The sequence below is a fragment of the Tetrao urogallus genome (assembly GCF_951394365.1).
Source record: "Tetrao urogallus genome assembly, chromosome: 11".
Classification (NCBI taxonomy): Eukaryota; Metazoa; Chordata; class Aves; order Galliformes; family Phasianidae; genus Tetrao; species Tetrao urogallus.
The window spans coordinates 1,918,686-1,938,774 of record NC_136824.1 but is presented as its reverse complement, the minus strand read 5'-3'; the positions used below and the strand labels follow the sequence as shown (position 1 = coordinate 1,938,774).

At 43.7% G+C, this 20,089-nt stretch overlaps 3 protein-coding genes across 4 annotated transcripts in view; 1 reads left to right on the top strand and 2 right to left on the bottom strand.

The window, feature by feature from the left end:
* The window catches only part of MAP2K1 (mitogen-activated protein kinase kinase 1), a gene marked incomplete at both ends in the record, with an annotated part of 30,565 nt that extends 19,734 nt beyond the window's left edge, over nt 1-10,831 (top strand). For both annotated transcript variants that reach the window (XM_079540647.1, XM_079540646.1), the window contains 7 exons: nt 174-225; nt 5,549-5,673; nt 7,624-7,831; nt 8,458-8,522; nt 8,846-8,907; nt 9,752-9,797; nt 10,718-10,831. In XM_079540647.1, coding sequence (XP_079396773.1) covers nt 174-225; nt 5,549-5,673; nt 7,624-7,831; nt 8,458-8,522; nt 8,846-8,907; nt 9,752-9,797; nt 10,718-10,831 — 672 coding nt within the window. The remainder of the gene's footprint in view (nt 1-173; nt 226-5,548; nt 5,674-7,623; nt 7,832-8,457; nt 8,523-8,845; nt 8,908-9,751; nt 9,798-10,717) is intronic.
* Nucleotides 10,832-13,753: 2,922 nt separating this feature from the next.
* On the bottom strand, nt 13,754-14,542 carry SNAPC5 (small nuclear RNA activating complex polypeptide 5; the record flags this gene model as incomplete). The annotated part of the gene is made up of 3 exons (XM_079541188.1): nt 13,754-13,861; nt 14,173-14,256; nt 14,453-14,542. The coding sequence occupies 3 exons, from the start codon at nt 14,540-14,542 to the stop codon at nt 13,754-13,756; spliced, it is 282 nt and encodes a 93-aa protein (XP_079397314.1).
* Nucleotides 14,543-15,296: 754 nt separating this feature from the next.
* On the bottom strand, nt 15,297-19,795 carry RPL4 (ribosomal protein L4; the record flags this gene model as incomplete). Its single annotated transcript, XM_079541095.1, has 10 exons — nt 15,297-15,577; nt 15,665-15,785; nt 16,012-16,095; nt 16,279-16,435; nt 16,846-16,975; nt 17,352-17,476; nt 17,991-18,129; nt 18,534-18,640; nt 19,331-19,502; nt 19,685-19,795. 10 exons carry the CDS (start codon nt 19,793-19,795, stop codon nt 15,338-15,340), a joined length of 1,386 nt encoding a protein of 461 aa, XP_079397221.1. The 3' UTR covers nt 15,297-15,337.
* Between the last annotated feature and the right edge of the window lie 294 nt (nt 19,796-20,089).

The window sequence follows — 20,089 nt, the reverse complement described above, 5'->3', positions numbered from 1 at the left end:
CTGTTTTTCAGTATGAGCTGGAGGGGTAAATTTAAACAAAATATTCACTTGCAGTGTTAGTGTAACAGAAGCCCCAAAATGTAATTAGTATTCAGTTAGAATCCTTGTAGAAGAAAAGCACGCAATTATCTTTTGTTTCATAAATGTAAAATTTTTATTTTACTTGTTTTCAGGTAATAAAAGGACTCACGTATCTGAGAGAAAAGCATAAAATAATGCACAGAGGTGAGATAAACTTTATATTGCAAGTCTTCTTCAATATAATTTTTATTCAAGTTAAAAATACTTCCATGATAAATACCTTGTGGTTCACTAGGATTCTGATTCAGGGGGCTTTGGGGTTGTTTTTGTTGTTTTTTTTTGTTTGTTTGTTTGTTTTTTAGCAGTGTAAAGCAAACTTAACATTTCTTACTACAGCTGTCATCTGTCTTCAGCTTCTACTATCCTTACTTTATCTGAGCTCGTGCATGCTTCTATTATAGCACACACAGATTTTGTCTCTGGTTGAAACTGCTTGCTGCCAGGGTTGCTTGTGTAGTTGGGAGTTGTCTTAGAGCTGGGAATCCAGCTTGAGACAGGGATACTCACTTTGCAAGCAAGATAGGGATATATTAAAGGACCTGAGTTGTTCAACCATATTTTATGTACTGACTTGTAAAAGTTGGTGTTTCTACCAGCTGTCCTGCATACAACTTATAAACATTTGTCTTGCAGGATAGTAACTTCTATATTTACAGACTTTTAAAAACTTTTTTTTTTTCTGTAGTTACATCAAACTGTCATTTCTGTACTGCCGGGGTTACTTGATTGTAAAATAAATGCCCTACCTGATTTTCAGCTTATAGTTGCCCTTTTAGAAACCTAGCTCTTCCATTAATCTGTGACATGTTCCATGAAAGAAAAATGACACTTGATATGATAAGATAATGAGTTCCCTTGTTCCTGACATGTGTATACTGAAGAGTGGAAGTGGAGCATTTCGTATCTTGGTTTGAATGGCAGCACTCATACAGTGATTGTGCAGTATGTGTACAGCATGCCAGCTGTTTGCTGAGTCTCGTACCATATGAGACCAATCTTGAGACTGTAAAAATATCTTCATCAGACATTAATGTGTCTGAGTATGTTTGCTAATTGCTGGCCAAGTCTGATTTATGCAATCTGTTGTACGATCACCTTCTACGTGAAGTAGACTGTGTTTATTATACATCACTGTTAATTTTTTAAAGCAATCAAATACAGCTCTCTGCTGGAGAAAGGAGACTGGAGGCTCCTAGAGACTTCTGATGGTAGTTGCAAAGCCACGTGTCTCTTACAAGTTCTTACATCTCCATTTTACATTCTTAGCTTTTCAATGACTTTATTCTTCAAGAACTCTTGAAATCACCCAGCCTTGGGTTAAGGGGGCTATCTTGCAAAGCCAAACTGAGGCCAGGTCTGCAGCATGGCAATAGCAGTACATTGACCTGGGAAAAGCCTTCTAGTGCAGGTGCAGCTCTTTCTGATAGCTATGATTTTCCAGACTGCTTCATTCTTGAATCCCAGCTGAAATAAACAGTACTACTAAAAGCACGCTTCTGGTGTAACTGAGTCAGCATTATTTTGGAGGCATAGCTGTCATCATTGGAGACTTGTTCTACTTCTCTGCCTTCTGTAGTGTGCACTCTGATGATTGGTCCTGCGCTGACGTGATGTGACCAACACTTGACGTGTGTGCCTTGTTCCAGGGTTGGGCCTGGTTTAACAAGGATTTTGGTTTTATGTTGTGATGAGAGCAAGAGGCTTATAAATAGATAATCTCACTAAACACTAGTGTGTGAAAGAAGAGCAAAGAAAACCCATTCTGAAATCTCAAGAGAGCAAGGTCTGTGGTAACTCATTTCCAGGGAGCAATTCAGTCCATCAGTGCATTTGGCATCATAGTATCAGCAACAGTTTGGAATGACCAGATGGATGAGTGTACTGGGAGGAGCAGAGGTAGATGATGCTGTGAAGTGTCTCTTAGTGGTAAGATGTAAAATGTAAGCGTACAAAAAAGGTGGTGTGGAGGAGAGCTGTTCTAAACCAAAACAGCTGTTACATAGCCAGCAGATCAGTGTGCAGTTCTCAGTGACTGGTTTTGATAGCGTGCGAGACTGGAAAATAAGGTCTGGGGGAGTCTTTGTGCATCCCTGGAACCTTGTAGGCATCCTGCTTTTTTTCTGGTTCTTTGACTGGTTTCACCCATGAACGTAGGACTGCTATGATATCATCATGGACAGGGGTGCACTTCATGATAAGGCTCTTATGGCAAGATGTTAACAGCTTCTCTGTAAACCCCTGCAGGAAATAGTGCCCTGCATTCTGAATGCAAGAGATTGCTGTTAGGCAAATAATGCTGAGCTGAAAAGAAGGAATAAAATAAAAAAATCTGCAGAACTTGTCAATGATGCATTTTCTTGGATTGATCAAGTAGTTGTTAGAATCATAAAAGACCCCCAAAAAATGGGATGTGGTTGCTGCTCATCGTGAGGCTCAGTTTAGTGTGCTCACATGCACAGATGTGGCCTGAACTAGCTGTGACTTCTGAGGCAAAGCACTCACGTGTCATTACAGACAGCTCAAGGAAGAAGTCATTAGGGGTTATTAAGGAGGGAATGGAAAATAGTCTTTTTATAGACTGCTGGCTCATCTGGACTACTGTGCTTTGTTTGGGTTCTCTGAAAAGACCAGGTAGAAATTGCCAAACTCTCAAAAGACAAACAGTGGGACACAAAGCAGGCCCAGAAAAGGAAGGGGCAAGGAGTGTGACCATGGTAGGTGTCCTCTCACAGCAGCTCCTATTCTGTTGAATAAAGATACTTGTAACAGTGACTTGTATAGGTGTGCTACTTCTGTGCTCTGGTTTACTTTTGTGGTTAACACCGGAAGGCAGCAAATGAGAAGGAAATGAATGTCCTGTCTCTAATTGCCAAGTGTTTTGACGAGTTTTTAACACACGCAAACTTTTTGCTGTTTTTTGTTTCTGAATAAATAGAAATACTATAAATTAATCGAAGTTCAACAAAGTACAGTCTGAGTTATAATAATGTCTGGAAAGTCTCCTCTTGCACAGAAGTGCTCTGTGAGGTTTCTGAGCTCTGGTTGCAACCTACAGCTCCAGGGCAGGAGGTACAACACAGAGGGATTGCTGTTAACAGTCTGTTTAGCATGCTGTTTCCTAGGTCATTCTCACAAAATCCTGCCCTGAGAAATTACTTAAAACAAGAATCATCATGTGGGAAAGCTCTCAGAAGGCTCCTGGTTATACATGTGTGATAGATATTGAGAAGGGATCAAGCAGCTAAGGTCATTTTCAATTGTGATGTGTATGATGCCCCTCCTGTCTTGGAGGTCTGGCCTGTGCTTCTCTGAGTGTTCAGAGGATAGTTGTACAGCTGAGAACCTGTGGCAATAGATATGTACTTTCTTTTAAATGTTTGGGTGACTGTAAGATGCCCGTAATGTGCTCCAAGACGTTCTCAAGTCCCTGGCTACTCGCCTTCCCTACAAAAAGAATTGTTGCAGTAATGTCCAGTGCCTTTACTCTTTCATCCTGAACCAGCTTCTGCTCCTGTGAGGCTGAGCAGGGCTCAGGCAGATGAGGCACACCTTGTCGATGTTCCATGACAGCCTGTAAATCCCAGAAATTCTCTTTTGAAGAGGGAGCTAGTTAATGCTGAGTGTCCCACAGCCACCTGTCTGGAGTGACTTAAGAGCATCTCCAGCACTGCACAGCCCTGCTGCTAAACAGACCACGGAGATGCGTGAGAGGTCCTTTCATTTTCTTTCAAAGCAATGTACTTTGCTTCTGTAGCAAAGCTGCTCTTCCTTTCTAGATTTTTCATTTTCTTGCATGATAGAGCACACATTTTTGAAGCATACCTTGGCATTCCTGTTTCGTTTGGCATTACAAATCTTTTTGGTTTCCAGAGAAACTGCTTAAGTGCTCAGACGTTCTGGAGTTAAAATAGCACTGCAGGCTGCATTTAGAGGACTGGAAGGACAGCAGCATTCTTAACATCACATTCTGATCACACTGGAGGCCTTGAGACAAATGAAAATGCTCGGGGTAGGGCAGATTTTGTATACAATGCCAGTGAGCAGTCATGACGTGCTGTGCTATTGTAAGGAAGCTGTGGTGTGTAATTAAATATAAGCTAGCAAAATGCTACAGGTAAAAGTTAAGTCTTCATAAGACCAGATGGTTTCTAGAATGTGATATTTTTTTTTTATGAGGAGAATGTCATCTAGTTCATTGGCAGTGGAATGCTAATGTTATTTTTTGCCCTTTAATTATGAACATGAAATATTCATGAGCTGCAGAGGTAATTGGGGATTTGTCTGTACTGAACTGGAGTAATAGAAGTGCATGGATGTGTTGGCCCACAACAGATATGGCCTCTAGAATTTGTCCAGGCTCTGCAGTGCTTCTGGTTTATTTTGCAGACACCATTTTCTACTTAGCTTTTATACAGAACATCAGCTGAAGACTCCCGTGTAGCTGGGAAAAGCAAAAGCAGCTGGGATTTTCTTTCCTTACAGGAGAAGGAAGCTGTGCACAGATGTGATTTCCTTTGTGTTAAGACTGAGGAGTAGTTTATCAGTGATGTAACTGTGGGGATTTTCTATGGGCTGATGCTCGTTCCAAGTGAAGTGGGCAAGCTGGAGGAGAACTTGTGTATGCAGTGTGCTGGACAGCATCAGTTTCCTGGTTTTAGAAAGGTGATTTCAGGAAGCAAGAAGTGCAGTCACTAAAGCAAGTAAATGTAGCCATGTGTTGAAGTTCTGGGTTTCCTCAGGGAGAAACAACTGAAATACAGCTTGGTCTTTGTTTTCAATCTCGAGGGATTTTGTTCAGTGAGGGATCTCCTTCTGCATGGGGATCATCTTCCAGTGATGAGGAGTCACATCAGTGTTAATCTTTCCTGTGATACCTCATTGACATCAAACTAAAGTCAGTACTGCAGTCACCAAAATGATGACATGACATTTGTGTCTAAAAGTTTAAAAATAAATAAATAATAATAAAAAAAAGGCTATGACTGTGGACTGCTATTCCAAAGCATATCCAGAAATCAAAGAAGTGAGTGTGGCTGCCAAAGTTCACTTTGTGAAATTAATGTGTAGGGCTTCTTGATTATTCGTGGACTAAAGAACACAACTAAAGAGTGGTTAAGCTGGCATGGCAGCATACCTCAAATGTCTGCCGTTGCAAGGAGGCTGTAGATGCACAAACTTAATATTTGAAAGCCATGAAAGTGGGAGAAATCCAAATCTAAAACTAACAGTCTTTTTGCACATGCATTTCAAGAAGTTTATTTTCACTTATGTGTATCTAAAGAGAGCTCATGAGTTGGGCCTGGGTAGAGGAGCCTGCTCTCTTCTCTGGGAATACTGAAGAAGGGGCAGGAATTATGGTGTAGTTAGATGTGTGATTCTCACCTCCTGTGTGGCTTTCATTGTCAAATTCCACATTTTTGTCTATTATAAATATAAAATCATCCATCCTTTTTTATTTTTTCCCCAGATGTTAAACCATCTAACATTTTGGTAAACTCTAGAGGTGAGATCAAGCTGTGTGATTTTGGTGTCAGTGGACAACTGATCGATTCTATGGCAAACTCATTTGTTGGCACGCGCTCCTACATGTCTGTAAGTACAGGTTTGATAGCTTTGAGCTCACTGTGCATTACGGTAGAGTTATCACAACTGATCAAACACAATCCCAGCTGTTGTGGCTATTTCTATTGCTTACATAGTTTGTTTCACTTCCTGCATTCCAGCAATATTCCGGTATGATATCACACTGGAGGTGGGGGAGAGAACTGTGGCAACAGAAGCCAAACGTGGGATATTTTCATAACACTACAGAAGACTGCAATTGCATCTACATTGCAGAATCCAGTTGGTTAATGCATTTGCAGTTACAGTTTATAGAAGACAGTATTTATGTCTTGTTCTCCTTATTTAATTCCCATGCTTTCCACTCCAGCTTTCTACTGCAGTCGCTTAGGGAGGCACGCTGCTCCCTCATTAGTGGGTCTGTTGTGTCTGCTCCTGAGAACTCAGTGTGGCTCTGGTAGCAAGGAAAAGCATGGGAGTGGCTGTTGTGGGCAAGGCCACGGCAGCTGCTTTGCAGTGTGCTCTTTATTCCTGTTCACAAGGAGTACCTTGAAACTTGCTCTTCAAGGGAACTCTGTGTTACTGAAGGTCATTTCTAATGGAAATAAAAGGTCTCCTTTTCTAATATACTTACCTGTTCAGCATGCAACCAATTACCTCATAAAATCAGAGCACTCAGAATTCCTGCTGTAGAATTGAAACTCTGTGGGCTTGAACTTAAAGGACAAAAAGCATAATAATGCTGCTTCTGCTCAGCATGGGACCTGCATTTTTACATCAAAGCCAGTCTTCTCTTTTTTGTCATTTAGTATGGGTAACATACTTGAAATAACTGTGGCTTATGTTCCCACACACACTTTTAGGGGCTGTTGCTAACAGCATTTAAAAAAAAAAAAAAAAAAATCTCTTTGAGGCTTTTGGCATGCTGCTGGCTTTCCTTTTTTCTTCTGGTAGAAAGAACAAGAGCAGAGTGCTGCCTACCTTCAGGTTTTTTTTCAATTTCTTGTTTCTAAGAGACTGAGATTCAGCTTTGCTTTATGTCTCAGTCCAAGCCATGGCTGTGATTTTTATTCTTTTAATATTGTCTGAAGTACCTTCTCCTGCAGTACCTCCCTTAGCATGCTACTTAACATGACAGCTGGAGAGTTGTTACGTGCAAGATAACATCATCTTCTCTTACATGAAGGTGTGTGCAATCAACAGTGCCTAACTTGAATACATTTTCTAGATTTTGAATATATTTATTGTGCAGGCTTCTTTACACTTACATTCAATGAACGTTTGCATATTTTCCTTTTGGGGCATCTTTAACCACAGCTCAGAAATACTGTGGTTTATTGAAATGGCTTCAAGCGAGCTGATGTGGCAGTGAAGTGTAACAGAAACATCAATAGATTACAAAGCTCAACAGTTTGTTTAGAAACTGTTTGAATTTGGATCTAGAACTGAAGCGTGCCTGTACGTGTAGGAACTCTTGCATAAATACATTTCTTCTCCAGGGACCTATGTGAATGCTATCAGCTGACAGGAATGACAGACCACAGGGTTACTGCTAGAGCACCACGCCACTTTTGCACCCATACATAAATGTACCTTCCCTCTCTTTCCCAAAACATAAAACCTGGTTCAGAGAAGCCAGGGGAATGCTTAGTTGCCCCTACTAGTTTTGTTTCGTTGTTCTTTAATTATCCCATCACTGTTGACAGTTGCAGCATTTAGATATCGTGTTAAAGATGTAAAACAGCAATGTGGTGGCACCACTTGTAAGAGTCTCATTTATTTGTACGGTAACAAAAAGTCTAGAAATTCTGGAACTGTGGATGAGATTTCTGGAATAGGAAGTTATGTCGCTCATTGGAATGTGTCACACTGTGTATGGGGATTTCATCACCTGCTTTATTCAGGCTATTATAGAATGCTACTTTAAATGTCTTTGTTACAGTACTTTACTGTGTCTACATTTTCTTTTTCTCCTGGTAGCCCGAAAGGCTGCAGGGAACTCATTACTCAGTGCAGTCGGACATATGGAGCATGGGGCTGTCTCTGGTGGAAATGGCCATTGGCAGATACCCCATTCCTCCTCCTGACTCCAAGGAGCTCGAGTTGATGTTTGGCTGCCCGGTAGAGGGAGATTCTCCAGTCACAGAGACCTCACCCAGGCAAAGAACCCCTGGTCGACCAATGAGCTGTAAGTTCCAGTGTGAGAGGCAAATAAAGCAGTTAACAATGAAACAAGCCATACCAAGCAGACTGCCATCTGTACCACTGAGGCATCTCTGCAGTGTCCAAAAGACATACAAAACTAATGTTAAGATTTAAAATCAGATTCTTTTCTGATATGCTTTGCTGTAAGCTTAGGTTCTCGCTTATTGAGTGTTGATCTGCATGATGTAGCTTTATACTTTAAGTAAATAGAAATGGAACAGACAAGGTTGATAGGGCATCTGCTTCAGTCTCACTGTTAGAAGGTATTGGAGCTTGAAAATCAAGGACCAGATGTCCTTATGCTAGTAATCATTTCTGAATGCCATTAAGATGCATTCCATTGGTATGGTTCATCTCCAAAGATGCAACAACATCCAAGTACAACAGGAAGATTCTCAGTGAAGTTAATGATTTGGGTCAGACTTGACAGTAATGATCTGTCCTGGAATGAAAGTATTACTGTTACTATTCCACTTTCTCCCTGTGAATTTACTGGGTGCCCAGAAACTCTGCCATGCAGGAATCAGGCATATGCCTGTTAGCTTCCGAAAACAGCCCTACCTCTTGAGAGTGATGCTTTGTTTTCCCACCTACCTTATTTCTTCTTAGCCTATGGACCAGACAGCAGACCCCCAATGGCGATCTTTGAACTGCTGGATTACATTGTCAATGAGGTAATCAACTACCTGCACTAATTTAATTGTAAACTTTTAAAATGCAAAACTTGGTGGAATATAGGGGTAATGTCATGGTAAGTCAGGTTCTGATCTTTATCACTGCAGTATGAGACATGTCCTTGTTTGGGCTGTCAGCCTGAAAACTGAAGTCTGCAAGTCTGCCTCATACTTGTTTGAGAGCTCAACTCTGGGAAGAAGGCATAGGTAGCATCAGGGCAGCTTTACTCAGATGTTGGACTTAGCTGGCAGACTCTGGGTAGGTTGTACAGCATCATTCGTTCTGCTTTAATTGATGGGACTCTTTCTTAATTTGTTTTCAGCCACCTCCAAAACTGCCCAACGGTGTTTTTGGTTCTGAATTTCAAGATTTTGTTAACAAATGGTAAGTATTTTCTCTGCTAATGTGCCTAGAGCTCATTTTATAGGCACCAGCTTGACAACATACACATTCAAAGAGAACACCAAAGCTAGGAGGTGTTCCACTCTTTAAGATATCATCTCTGCTTCTGTGGCAACTCAAAATTAGTACTTCCTCAGCATTGAAAACACCACAGTACTTAAAGACTGATCATGCAAAACTCTTCTGTAAGAGGATCCATATTTTTATGAGTAGCATTCTGCAGTGAGCATTCCATGTGATGCAGAACTCTTGCATGCTCCAAATTTCCCTCCCTAATGGTTCACTGAATCATTATCACAGTATTAATTTTCTCACTTCTTTACTTTTCCAAGTACTGGATGGGTATGATCAGCTTTAAGGAAAGTAGTTTATTCAAGATGAATAAGTTTTTTCTTTATTAAAAAAAAAAAAAAAAAAAAAAAAAAAGCTAATAGCTAACAACAGAAAAGCTAGTTCTGTTATTAGCTATTAGCTATTTCTACCAGAAGGAACAGTGACACAAAGGAACAACTAGTAGATACTGAGCTGGAAAAGACTTGGGTAAGAGAGACCTGAAGGATAGTGTGTGATACTGTTGAATGTAAATGCAAATTTGATCCCTACAGCCTGACTCTGTACTCTCACTTCTGCCCCCACTGAACAATGTTGTATGACTCAGGATTTCATACCTAAAATTATACCTGTGAAATCTACAGAGACAGTTGCTTACAAAAATCCTCATGCTTTTATCTAGAGTGGTGTCTTTCCAGGACAAAAACAGTATACCAACACAATCTAACTTGATCTTTCTTTTGAGTGTAACCTGTGTCATGCTTTGTTTTCGTAGTTTAATTAAAAATCCTGCTGAGAGAGCTGATTTGAAGCAGTTGATGGTAAGTGAAAGTTCTTAACTTGAAATGGAACATTATTCCATACAGGCTGGGTTCCTCAATTGAGCTGAGCTGAGGGTCAGAGCAGACAGCCTAGAATGTCATTTGTGCCTCCTGACGCAGCTCAAACACTTCTGGGGGGAGAGAGTGCTTCTCTTGTCCAGAGATCTAGGGGCCTCAGGCTTTTGCACACCCTGAAAACAGGAGCCCTGTCGAGGTTTTGCAGTCTGCCATTTGGTTGATTAGTAAAGTAGCTTTTGCTTTGGTTTATTAGCCAGTCGTAAAGTGTGTAAGAGGACAGCTGAACTGAATTCCTCTAACCTTATGGACTACTTAAGTGAAGTTTTAGCAGCTTCTGGGAAAGAAGCTTGCTTCTCTTCTTTCATCAGCTTGGTGCTGCAAAATCTGTAGAACCACTAGATACAAACAAATCTTGCATTTTTTTTCTACGTGAAATGACTTTCACTTCCACTGGATCTTCTCATGGCCTCAAGTTTAATGCTAGGGCTTAAGTTGTGCGGCAGAAAATAAACTTTGCTGTGCCCTGATACTGCTGTATAGTAAGTAAGGCTGCAAAATACAATCAAATTCTTTCTGTTGCAAAAATCTCTTGTGTATGAAAGCAGACATTTTCCAGAGTGTGTTATCTGAAGTGGCTGAGTCACATTCTTATCGTGTACTGTGGTGTAAGTACCCACAGTGTAAGCACTGTGTAAGCAGTATCCCTCTGGAATACTTTGCAGTATGGACCCTTCATATGCTGATTATTTCAGCAATCCTGACCTTAAGCTTGCTACAAAATTTCGCAAGCCACATGAATACAGAAAGTAAATCAGACTTACTGTAGCTGATTCAGAATGATTCTTTGCCTCATCGTGTTGCCTTGCTGAGTGTTTGAGTAACTTTGATTTTCCTCTGTTAAGATTCATGCTTTCATTAAGAGATCCGAAGCCGAGGAGGTGGATTTTGCAGGATGGCTTTGCTCGACCATAGGCCTTAACCAACCGAGTACACCCACGCATGCTGCTGGAGTCTGAACGTGGAAGAGCAAATCCTGCCCCGTACATCTGTTAACAGCGCTCCTTTGGTCCTATTTCCTAAGCTTGTACCCGTTCAAACATGTATTTCACCTCTTAAGGAAGAATGTCTTTAGAGCATGTGCCAAATTGTTTTAAATTTTGTCATCGACTAATTGGTATTGTATTGGGTTACGTTTGTTTGCTGACCAAAATGTAAGATGTTTAAGTTACAGTGCTTGCTGATTTTAAGTGATTATGGATATTCTTTCTTAATGAAAATATCACAGGGGGAATTTACCCCTGGATTGTTTGAACTTTATCAAGGCTCTTGGTAAACTGTTGGTACTTCAGTCATGCTAACCTAATCTTCCATGCAAAAAAAGGGTTAGGGATGCTCCAAAACTGTATCTGTTAAGCATGCTTTTGCTGCTGCCAAACTGTATCTTGGAAGTTAGGCCTAATGGTTCCAATTTTGCTGTTGTTTAGAGATCACTCTTTCCAGGTAAAGAAGGCAAGAGCTCTGCATTCCTTGGAGTGGACAGAGCAATATTCTACTTGTAGACTTGTTCATATTTCTATATTTATTTTTAAAATGTGTCATCATACTTGGATTTAGTGATGTATGTCTTTCCGGTTGATTTTTAAAGGGTAGCTCTCAAGTGTCCTACAGAATCATGACAAAGATCTGGGCAATTTGCTTTCTTTTAACCTTAAGATTCATGACAGCTGTGTTTGGTGTCTAAAGTGTATGAAGATCCTCTATTGTTTTATTCTCTCAGATGTTTAGCAGTGGATTCTCTTAATAAATATATTATCAAGTAATTTGAAGCTGTTCTTTAAACTCAAAGGAGAACTTCACCAAGACCTTCATCTTATTCAGTGCCATATTATGTGCACTCCATTATCTTTTTCATGTGTGTGAAATAGACAAACTGTCACACTGAAGAACTACAGCAGTACTTTGTACTAGTTGTTAGAGGAAACATGCAGACTGTGGACAACAATTTTTTAGATAGGAAAGCCGATTTTACTATTTTGTGCTACATGCAGCAGTGATTTGAACACTGCAAGTACAGTTACATGTAGTTGGACAGCAGCAACAGTACTTTATTGCAACATGGAGAAGAGTTGGCTGGACTTAATTTCAAAAGGCCTGGTTCAGAAAAGACAGCAGGGAGAAAGAAGATGCAGCACAGACACGAAAACAATTTGGCAATCTCCTGGGGCCACATAACTTATTTTTAAAGGTCAAAATTTGTCTCTAGAGGTGAAACCCCAGACCAACAGCTCCAGAGGGGCTCTGCAGAGGTGCAGCAGATGTCCCTGGGCTGAGATGGGGCTGGAAGTGCCACAGACATGCTGGGAACTGCAACGTGCAAGAGCAGAGGTTGGCTACTGTGATGCTTACAAACTCTCCATGTGCCTCCAAAGAACCATTTGACACTCCAAGCCATAACATTTCTTGCTCAGACATTTTATTTTTCTCCTGCAAGCCTCAGGAAGGCTTTGCCAAGTGTTTTGAATTCACATTCTAAGCTCTTTCATTAAGACATCCAGGCTTGTCAGAAAAACAATTAGTCTTTAGTACAAGATGAAACTGGAATTATGTTCCTATAGCTACAAGCCAAATAAGAGCCAAATAATTTCTCTTTAAACAGTAGCAGGAAGGTGGTGGAGGTTGAATCAAGTGCTCTGATGACACCCAGGATACTGGATGCTTTCCTAAGTTCTTTTTCTGCTCTTAAAAGCAAACTCCAGAGAATGGTTGATTTTATCTTCTCTGAGCTGTTAATGCCAGAGACAGCAATAGCACCTTTAGCTGGCTGTGCAGTGAACAACCTGGATTGCTGTGGCTATTTTCTTTATCAAACTAAGTGGTAAGGATATTATTTTTACTCATCTGCTTTTCATCAGCTTAACAGAGTTTGATTTTGCATTCCTCAAAGCAAGTCTTTAAGAATTGATCAATAACCAGCTGCTCCACTTGGTGTCCACATTCCACGAGGAGGAAGAACACACTGTGTACCTATAGGAGCAGTATAAGCTTGTCACCATACCATTAAATACACTGTGGAAGGGACTTTGCATCACTTTCCAAGTAAATTTTAATTTCTCGTACTCCTTAAAGCGGAAGGCAGACTGGCATTGAACTACAAATTCACTGTAAGGGAAAAAGATAAAAACTGAAAATATTAGTTCCTTATTACAACTAATACGGACTAATTCTTGCCATACAGTTTGTGGAAGAATAAAAGGCCAATTGGCTGCTATGCTGAATGAGCAAGTAAGAAAAACGTGGCTGTTACATCAGCCTGACAGTACTTAAAAACAGCACCTGTAGGGACAAGAGAGCTCCCTTGCTACTGCACTCAGCATCAGGGCAGCAGTGCAATGTCTGCTGCTCCTGCTGAGAGAACAATACAGCTCCTCTGGGTCACACTTACAGGACACGGATGTTGAGCTGTCTGTGTAACTGAGAGCACTGCAGCAGAAAGCCTGGAGACAAGGCTAGACACATCTTTTCTCACTGCCTCCCTTTAAACTTCCAGTTTAAGCAGCTGAGGTTATGATATAATCATTGGTTCACAACCAGCCTCTGCGGCCTGGTTTTGTTTTTCAGCAACAGCAAATAAGAACGGACAAATTATTGCTTTCACTGTGTTAAATTAGTCTGAATTAATGATTTTTACCTTGTATAAAGATGTAGTAAGCTACACACTAGGTTTGCAAAACGGATTATGCTACATACTGGTGCAGCAAGTTCTCATTCTTTTAACATCTAATTCAAGATCTGCCAAGCCTGGGACATTTGTGTCCTCAAAGGAAACCTGCAACTCTGGGAGTCTGGCATGTCACACAGCACAACACAAACATCTGCCGGCAAGAACAAAGAAGGAATTCCTGAGTCTGTATTAAAAAACATTTTGACTCTTTTCTCTCTCAAGAATCCGATTCCTCCTCCTCTTCCATCTCCTCTTCATAATCTCGAATACTCAGCTGTAATTCCGTTTGATTGATAGCAGCCTCGTCGTCCATCTGCCCGAGGATCTGTCACGATAAGAGAGTGCAACTGAGGGCTGTCAGCGCCAGGAGCAGCGCCGAGCTCACAGCCGAGCGGGGAGCCGTCAGCGCTCCGTTCAGACGGCACTGCAGCTGCCGGCCCCAGCAGCCCAGGGAAGCGATGAGCATCGCCCAACAATCTCAGGAGCTCAGCTGAAGACTCAGACCGTACCCACATCCCAACCGCCTCTCGGCTAAAACGCTGCCTTACACTTAGGAGCATCGGACGCAAGCAGCCATTCCCAAACCCGCAGGGACGGGGAAGCCGAAGGGCCGCTCCCGTTCGCGCTGTGCCTCACCTGCTGCGGGTCCTCCGCGCCCGGGGCGGCGGCCAGGTCCTCCTCCCGGGACCGGATCATGGACTGCAGCGCGAGCTCCTCCACCTGCGCACGAAGGGACGCCAAGGACTCGCGGTCACCGCGGGGCGGCCACGCAGAAACGAAGCGCTTCCGGCGCCCGGCGTTCTCTCGCCACGCCGCGGCAGAAGCGCAGCCGTCGGCCGGCCGCAGCGCAGCGCCGCGCGGCAGAGGAACGGCCCGCCCCGCTCCCGGAGCGCAGCGCCCGCCCGGTGCCACCGACCTTGAGCCGGGTGAGCTGCTCGTGCAGTGCCGCCTTCACCCGCAGCAGCGTCTCCTCCTCCTTCCGCAGCTCCTGCAGGCGGCTCAGCATCCTGCCCGCCGCCGCCCCCGCCCGGCCCCCCGCGCCCGCCGCCCCTCCTCCCCGCTCCCGAGAAGCGCGGCGGCCGCGCCCACGTGACCCCGAGGGCGGGAAGCGCGGAGCGGCAGCGCCCCCCTGAGGGCGGGAGGACGCGTAGCGGCCCGAGAGCGCCGCGTGACGTCACGGCTCCGCCATTTGCAGCGCTGTGGCCGCCCCCGCGCGGCGGAAGGAGAGCGCGGAGCTGCGAGCGCGGACGCGGCTGCCCCTGCAGCCCCGGTTCCCGCTGCGAACGCGCCGCAGAGCTTAAGGGAAAACCGCCCTCCCCCAGCCGCACGCAGCACCTCCACGCAGGCGGACTGGCAGCTTTAGGGCCGCTAGAGCTACGCGTAAAGGGCGCTGCCTGAGAGCTCCGCCCCACGGCGATGGAGCTCTGCCCCGCCCCATCTCCTAGGACAGCATTTTGAACGGGCTCCGCAGGAACGCACAAGCGAACAAGGTGAATAAAGCTCCCTCCAAATACGTGACATTAAAACAGCAGCCTGTGACTTCACACGAATTATCACGACTGCTGCTGGATTCCACCTCCTCGGGCAGTGCCATGAACTCACTGCTCTCACCCACGTGTGCTTACAGTGCCCTCAAAGCCCCACCAGCCTCCCACCGCTCACTTGAGCCACACGCCTCACCCCCAACACGCACCGCTGTGCCAGATGACTACAAAAGCACCTCGCTCTTCCAATAGAATTTATTCGCTGTAGTTCCACGGTACAATTTTCTGAGCTCAGGTGTTCCAAGTGCTGCTCCTGCTCATGCTTCAGCCTTGCCCTTTGCTGGGGCCTTCGCTGGGGCCTTTGCTGGGGATTTTGCAGGGGCCTTTGCTGGGGATTTTGCTGGCGCTTTGGCTGGGCCTTTGGCGGGGCCCTTTGCTGCGGCCTTTCCTGCAGTCTTGCTTGCAGGCTTGGCCTTGGTCTGCGCCTTAGCTGACAGCTTGGCCTTGGACGTGACATTGGCCTTGGCTTTGGCTTTCTTCTCCTCCTTGAGTTTGTGCTACAACAGATAGGAAAAAAACACAACCATTAGCATCTATGGAATCGGCTCCAATGCCTCAGACTGCACGACAGGCTTTGTCCTCACGTTCTGGGCATGGCGCAGAATGGTGTTGCGTCGCATTGTTTTGGCGTACGGGTTCAGCTTTATCATGACTCTCAGATTCTTCAGCGGGTTCTTCTTCAGGACTCTGCGGTGAATCTTCTTCCTGGAAAGAAGAAAGATGTATCATGATTCCCTTCCACAGCCCATAGGCTGTACAACCTTCCTAAAATCTCACTTAAGGGAACCATAATTCCTAGTATTTACAGCCAGGATCTAAAGAAATCCCAGCAGTATCTGACACAGGGATTTCTGTTCTCAATGTGAAGTGTTGCACTTGGCAATAATTAACTACCAAGCACAATCTCCTCTTAATAGTTAAAAATTATTACTTTGGAGCACGCAGCGCCTTCTGGATCTCCTGGCTTCTCAGGATTCTTCCAAGGTCAGTGTTGGTCATCTTGTGCATCGGCAGGCTGGGAAGCAAACATTCAGAGTTTAAGATGGAAAATAAAAAATATAAAACTAATTCAATAAAAATAAGCATTTAGTACAAACTACTGTCAGTATCCACTTTCCACACCCAAATGCACAACCTGTGGCTCTGCTGGGTTATCCTGCTGCCCCCCATCAGCTGGGTCAGGTGTTACTGCACCTACTTGTAGTCACTCTTCAGAGTGGCAGGCTTGCGCCAGGTGCCGTACAGATCATCCAGCTTGCGGAAAGCACTTTCAGTCCAAATGCAGAAACGCCCAACGTGGCCACCAGGAGCAAGTCGCAGCAGGTTCAGCTTGTTCACATCAAGAAGAGTAATTCCTGCCGAAAAACAGACACGCCTCTTCAGTTATAATGAAAGAAACAGATCATAAAGTACACAGAAACTGCTACGGTCTTATTAGCTTTTACACTACAAGGTTACATAAACCTGTGTATAATAAGGTGTTCAACAGAGAAGTTAAAAAAAAAAGTCAGCCTTCTCTAGTAACAAACTTAAAAGCTTCATTTTTACAGTCTGAAAGGCAGTTGATGGATGGTAACAGACACACAAACATCCCTCAACATCACATTCCTGGAAATAAAGTTACAGCTACTTCAGCTAGAAGTCAGAACTTCCACAAAATCATGTGTTTCAGAAACACGGACCAATGAAGTGGTATCTCATCATTCCAGGCTGCCTTCCGAAAGAGAAAAAAAAAAAAGAGTAAATAAGATCCAATTAAAATCACCCGGGATATTCCGGAAAGCTCTAATGATGCCATTGTCCTCATTGTAGATGATGCAAGGCCCCCTGCGCTGGATGCGACGGCGATTCCTCATCTTACCCTTCCCAGCCCTCATGCGCTGAGAGGCATAGACCTATGAAAAGGAAAAGAAACCCGTGAATATTTGAAGAAGTCTAACTTACAGCAGTAAGACAAAGACACTTCAGTCAGAACTTCACAATCATCACTGATAATCTGAAACACGGACCAGTGAGAAGTTCATCATTCTTAAGACTCAGAAGAGACAGAGCTGTTAGTGTTGTTACTCAGCACTGAAATGAAGGGAACCGAGCACAAAGAGTAAAGCAACACAGGAAGAAAGTGACTTTGCTTCAACTTTTTTTTTCCTACAACTATTACCGAAGGATTTTTCATGGCATCAAACCAATACAGAGCAATCTGCAATTCTTAATTTAACCATGGCAGAACCTAATGATGAGCGTCCTCAGGAACATACCTGTAGAACTCACCTTTTTTATGTCATTCCAAGCTTTAAGCTTCTTAAGAAGGAGAACAGCTTCCTTTGTTTTCTTGTAACTCTCAACTTTGTCCTCAACAACCAGAGGAAGCTCCGGGATCTCCTCGATGCGGTGACCTAACGGGGTTTTACATGACATTAAGTTTCCAATGACCCTGGTTATATGCATGCATTTCAAGGTATTGCCTTGTGCATTCCGAAACAATGCAAAATCAAAAAAGGAAATCTAACATGGAGGTGTCCTAATAACAGCAGAGAAGTTCCAGTGCAGTCTTACTGGCCTGCCTCAAACAATACTCAAGTAAATTAAGCATGACCTGTGGCTTCTACAGAACAGAACAGAAATCAAACTGCCATTTAATTCAAAATTCAACCTCATTTTCCATCATCTGCTAGGACAAGATTGATGTCAGCAACACACACAGAGGTAGCTCAGCAATGCCTAACTTCCATCACAGCGAAACCCCCAAATCACCACACCCAGTTGTACATAAAAATATTCAACCTTCTGAAGGAGGGGACCGCATCCTTAATTTGAAAGGGAACTTATTATCCACGAGAAACATTTCAAGTAATTTTAGAGTAACCACTACTGCTCGGGCCACGCAAAGATTGCCAGCAGAATTCCCACCTTTAGACATGACCAGTGCTGGAAGAGCTGATGCTGCCAAGGCAGAACAGATGGCGTAACGTTTCTGAGTGACGTTCACTCTGCGGTGCCAGCGGCGCCAAGTCTTGGTTGGGGCAAACATGCGGCCTCCACGGCACATCTAAGTATCCATAGTTAAGAACAACCTTTCAGAACTGCGTTTTCCAATGTGCCTCCTTAACACTTGCTCAGCATTAACTGCTCGTCAACCATCTGTACCAGTTCACTGACAGCAGGCAACCGTCACTGAGCACAGAGTAAGACGCAAATTACGACATCACGGCAAGACGTGAGACTCAACACTTCCGCGGTGAAAAAAGACAGAAGAAATCATCCTGTTCAATAAAGCAAGTCTGAATTTGCACAGAGAGTGTTCTAATCACAGTTTTCACAGTGATCTGAGGTTTGAGGACAGCCATTACCTCAAGAAGTAGGATTCAATTTCATATTGAGATAAGTAAAAATAATTTTGCCCTGCACGATTTGAGATTTACACTGATGTGAGCAGCAGCTAGGAAAGGATACATTTCCAAAGGCACCCTGGCCAGAGCGGTGAGTTCCACCACCTCGTACTCGAGGAATACGAGCAACAGCTCTCCCAGTACCCCAAGACTCAGCACTGGTCTGATGACCTGCAACAGAAAAAGAGTTCAGTGCAGAGAGTGTCAACACGAGCTGTTTTCCCAAAGCCACAGATTTGCTGAGCCTGGGACCAAGCATCAGAACTTCCACTGTTATCATATGGTTCAGAAACACGGACCATTGAAGTGGAATCTCATCATTCCAGCAAAACAAATCCTGATCAGGTAAAACAGCTCTTACAGAATCTGCTTAGTTCAGAATCAAGTATGGTAACACAACAATTTCTAAACTTGATCTTTAACATAAAGGTCTGCATTGGCACTGCTGCTTCTGGCAGATTAAGATGTTTGTGAACTGCCATCAGAAATAAATTCGAAAGCACTCGCACAAATTCCTTTGGAAGCAGCAGATATTTGCATCTACTAGCTTCTGAGGCAACTCCAGCTAACAGCCATTTGCGCAGGTTTAAGTAAATGCCACAGATGAAAGTCTCATGTACTCAACATGGAGCAGGGGATTAAAAAACACAGCATTTCACTGAAGTTTTTTGCCTGCTAAGGCAAAGTTCCATACAATTTAAAATCAGGATTTTAACGACCAGAATAGTTCTCCCGCATTCTCTTCAAAATCTAACTGAACAGTGCTTCTGTTATTGCAACTCTGAACTTCTTTCCCTTTCAGCCCAGCTGCATCAAAACCAACAGCTCCCACAGCATTCCCATTCTGGGGACAAACCATACCCGCGAGCTCGCTGACAGCATAGGGCTGCCTGTTGTTCTTGCGCAGGTTGGTGTGAACGAAGTTCACAACGTCAGGGCGAATGGGAGCCTTGAACACCGCCGGCAGGGTGACATTCTTGCCGGACGCTTCCCCCTTTTCAGAGTAGACAGATATCAATGGTCGAGCGCAAGCCTGAAAAAGAAAAGGAATAGCTCTTAAGCACAAGTAAATTAGGTTGCTGTCATTCAAATCCCTCCGCAATTGCTCAGAATTAAATGTGTCTGCAGCTCAACAGTGCCAGCAAGATAACAGCAGGCAACTGTCACTGAACACTGGATAAGACGCAAATTACATCATTACAGCAATATCCGTACTGACAGCAGAGCTCCCTGCACGTCCCTTGTTCTGAGCACTACAGCTGAGGTTTGAGGTGGCAGACACAGGGAGAAGGTGATCCAAGGGCTGGATTTTGTGTTGAGGGACATGGTTCAGTGAGAGCTATTGGTGACAGGTGGATGGCTGGACTGGATGATCTTGAAGGTCTTTTCCAAGCTTGGTGATTCTGTGAGCCTACAACTGCAGCTCTGCACCTTCTCAACAGGTTTCCATTCGCTGTGAACAACTGCACCTACAGAACCCACCTGTATTTATCAGTTTTTCAAAGCCTTGAAATTCGGGTTACGAATAAAAGCTGTGCTGCCTAAATCAACGGCTCTAATACCTGCAATGACTACAGCCAGGTTAACTCCGTATCAGAGCAAAACAAGCGTGCCCACCGA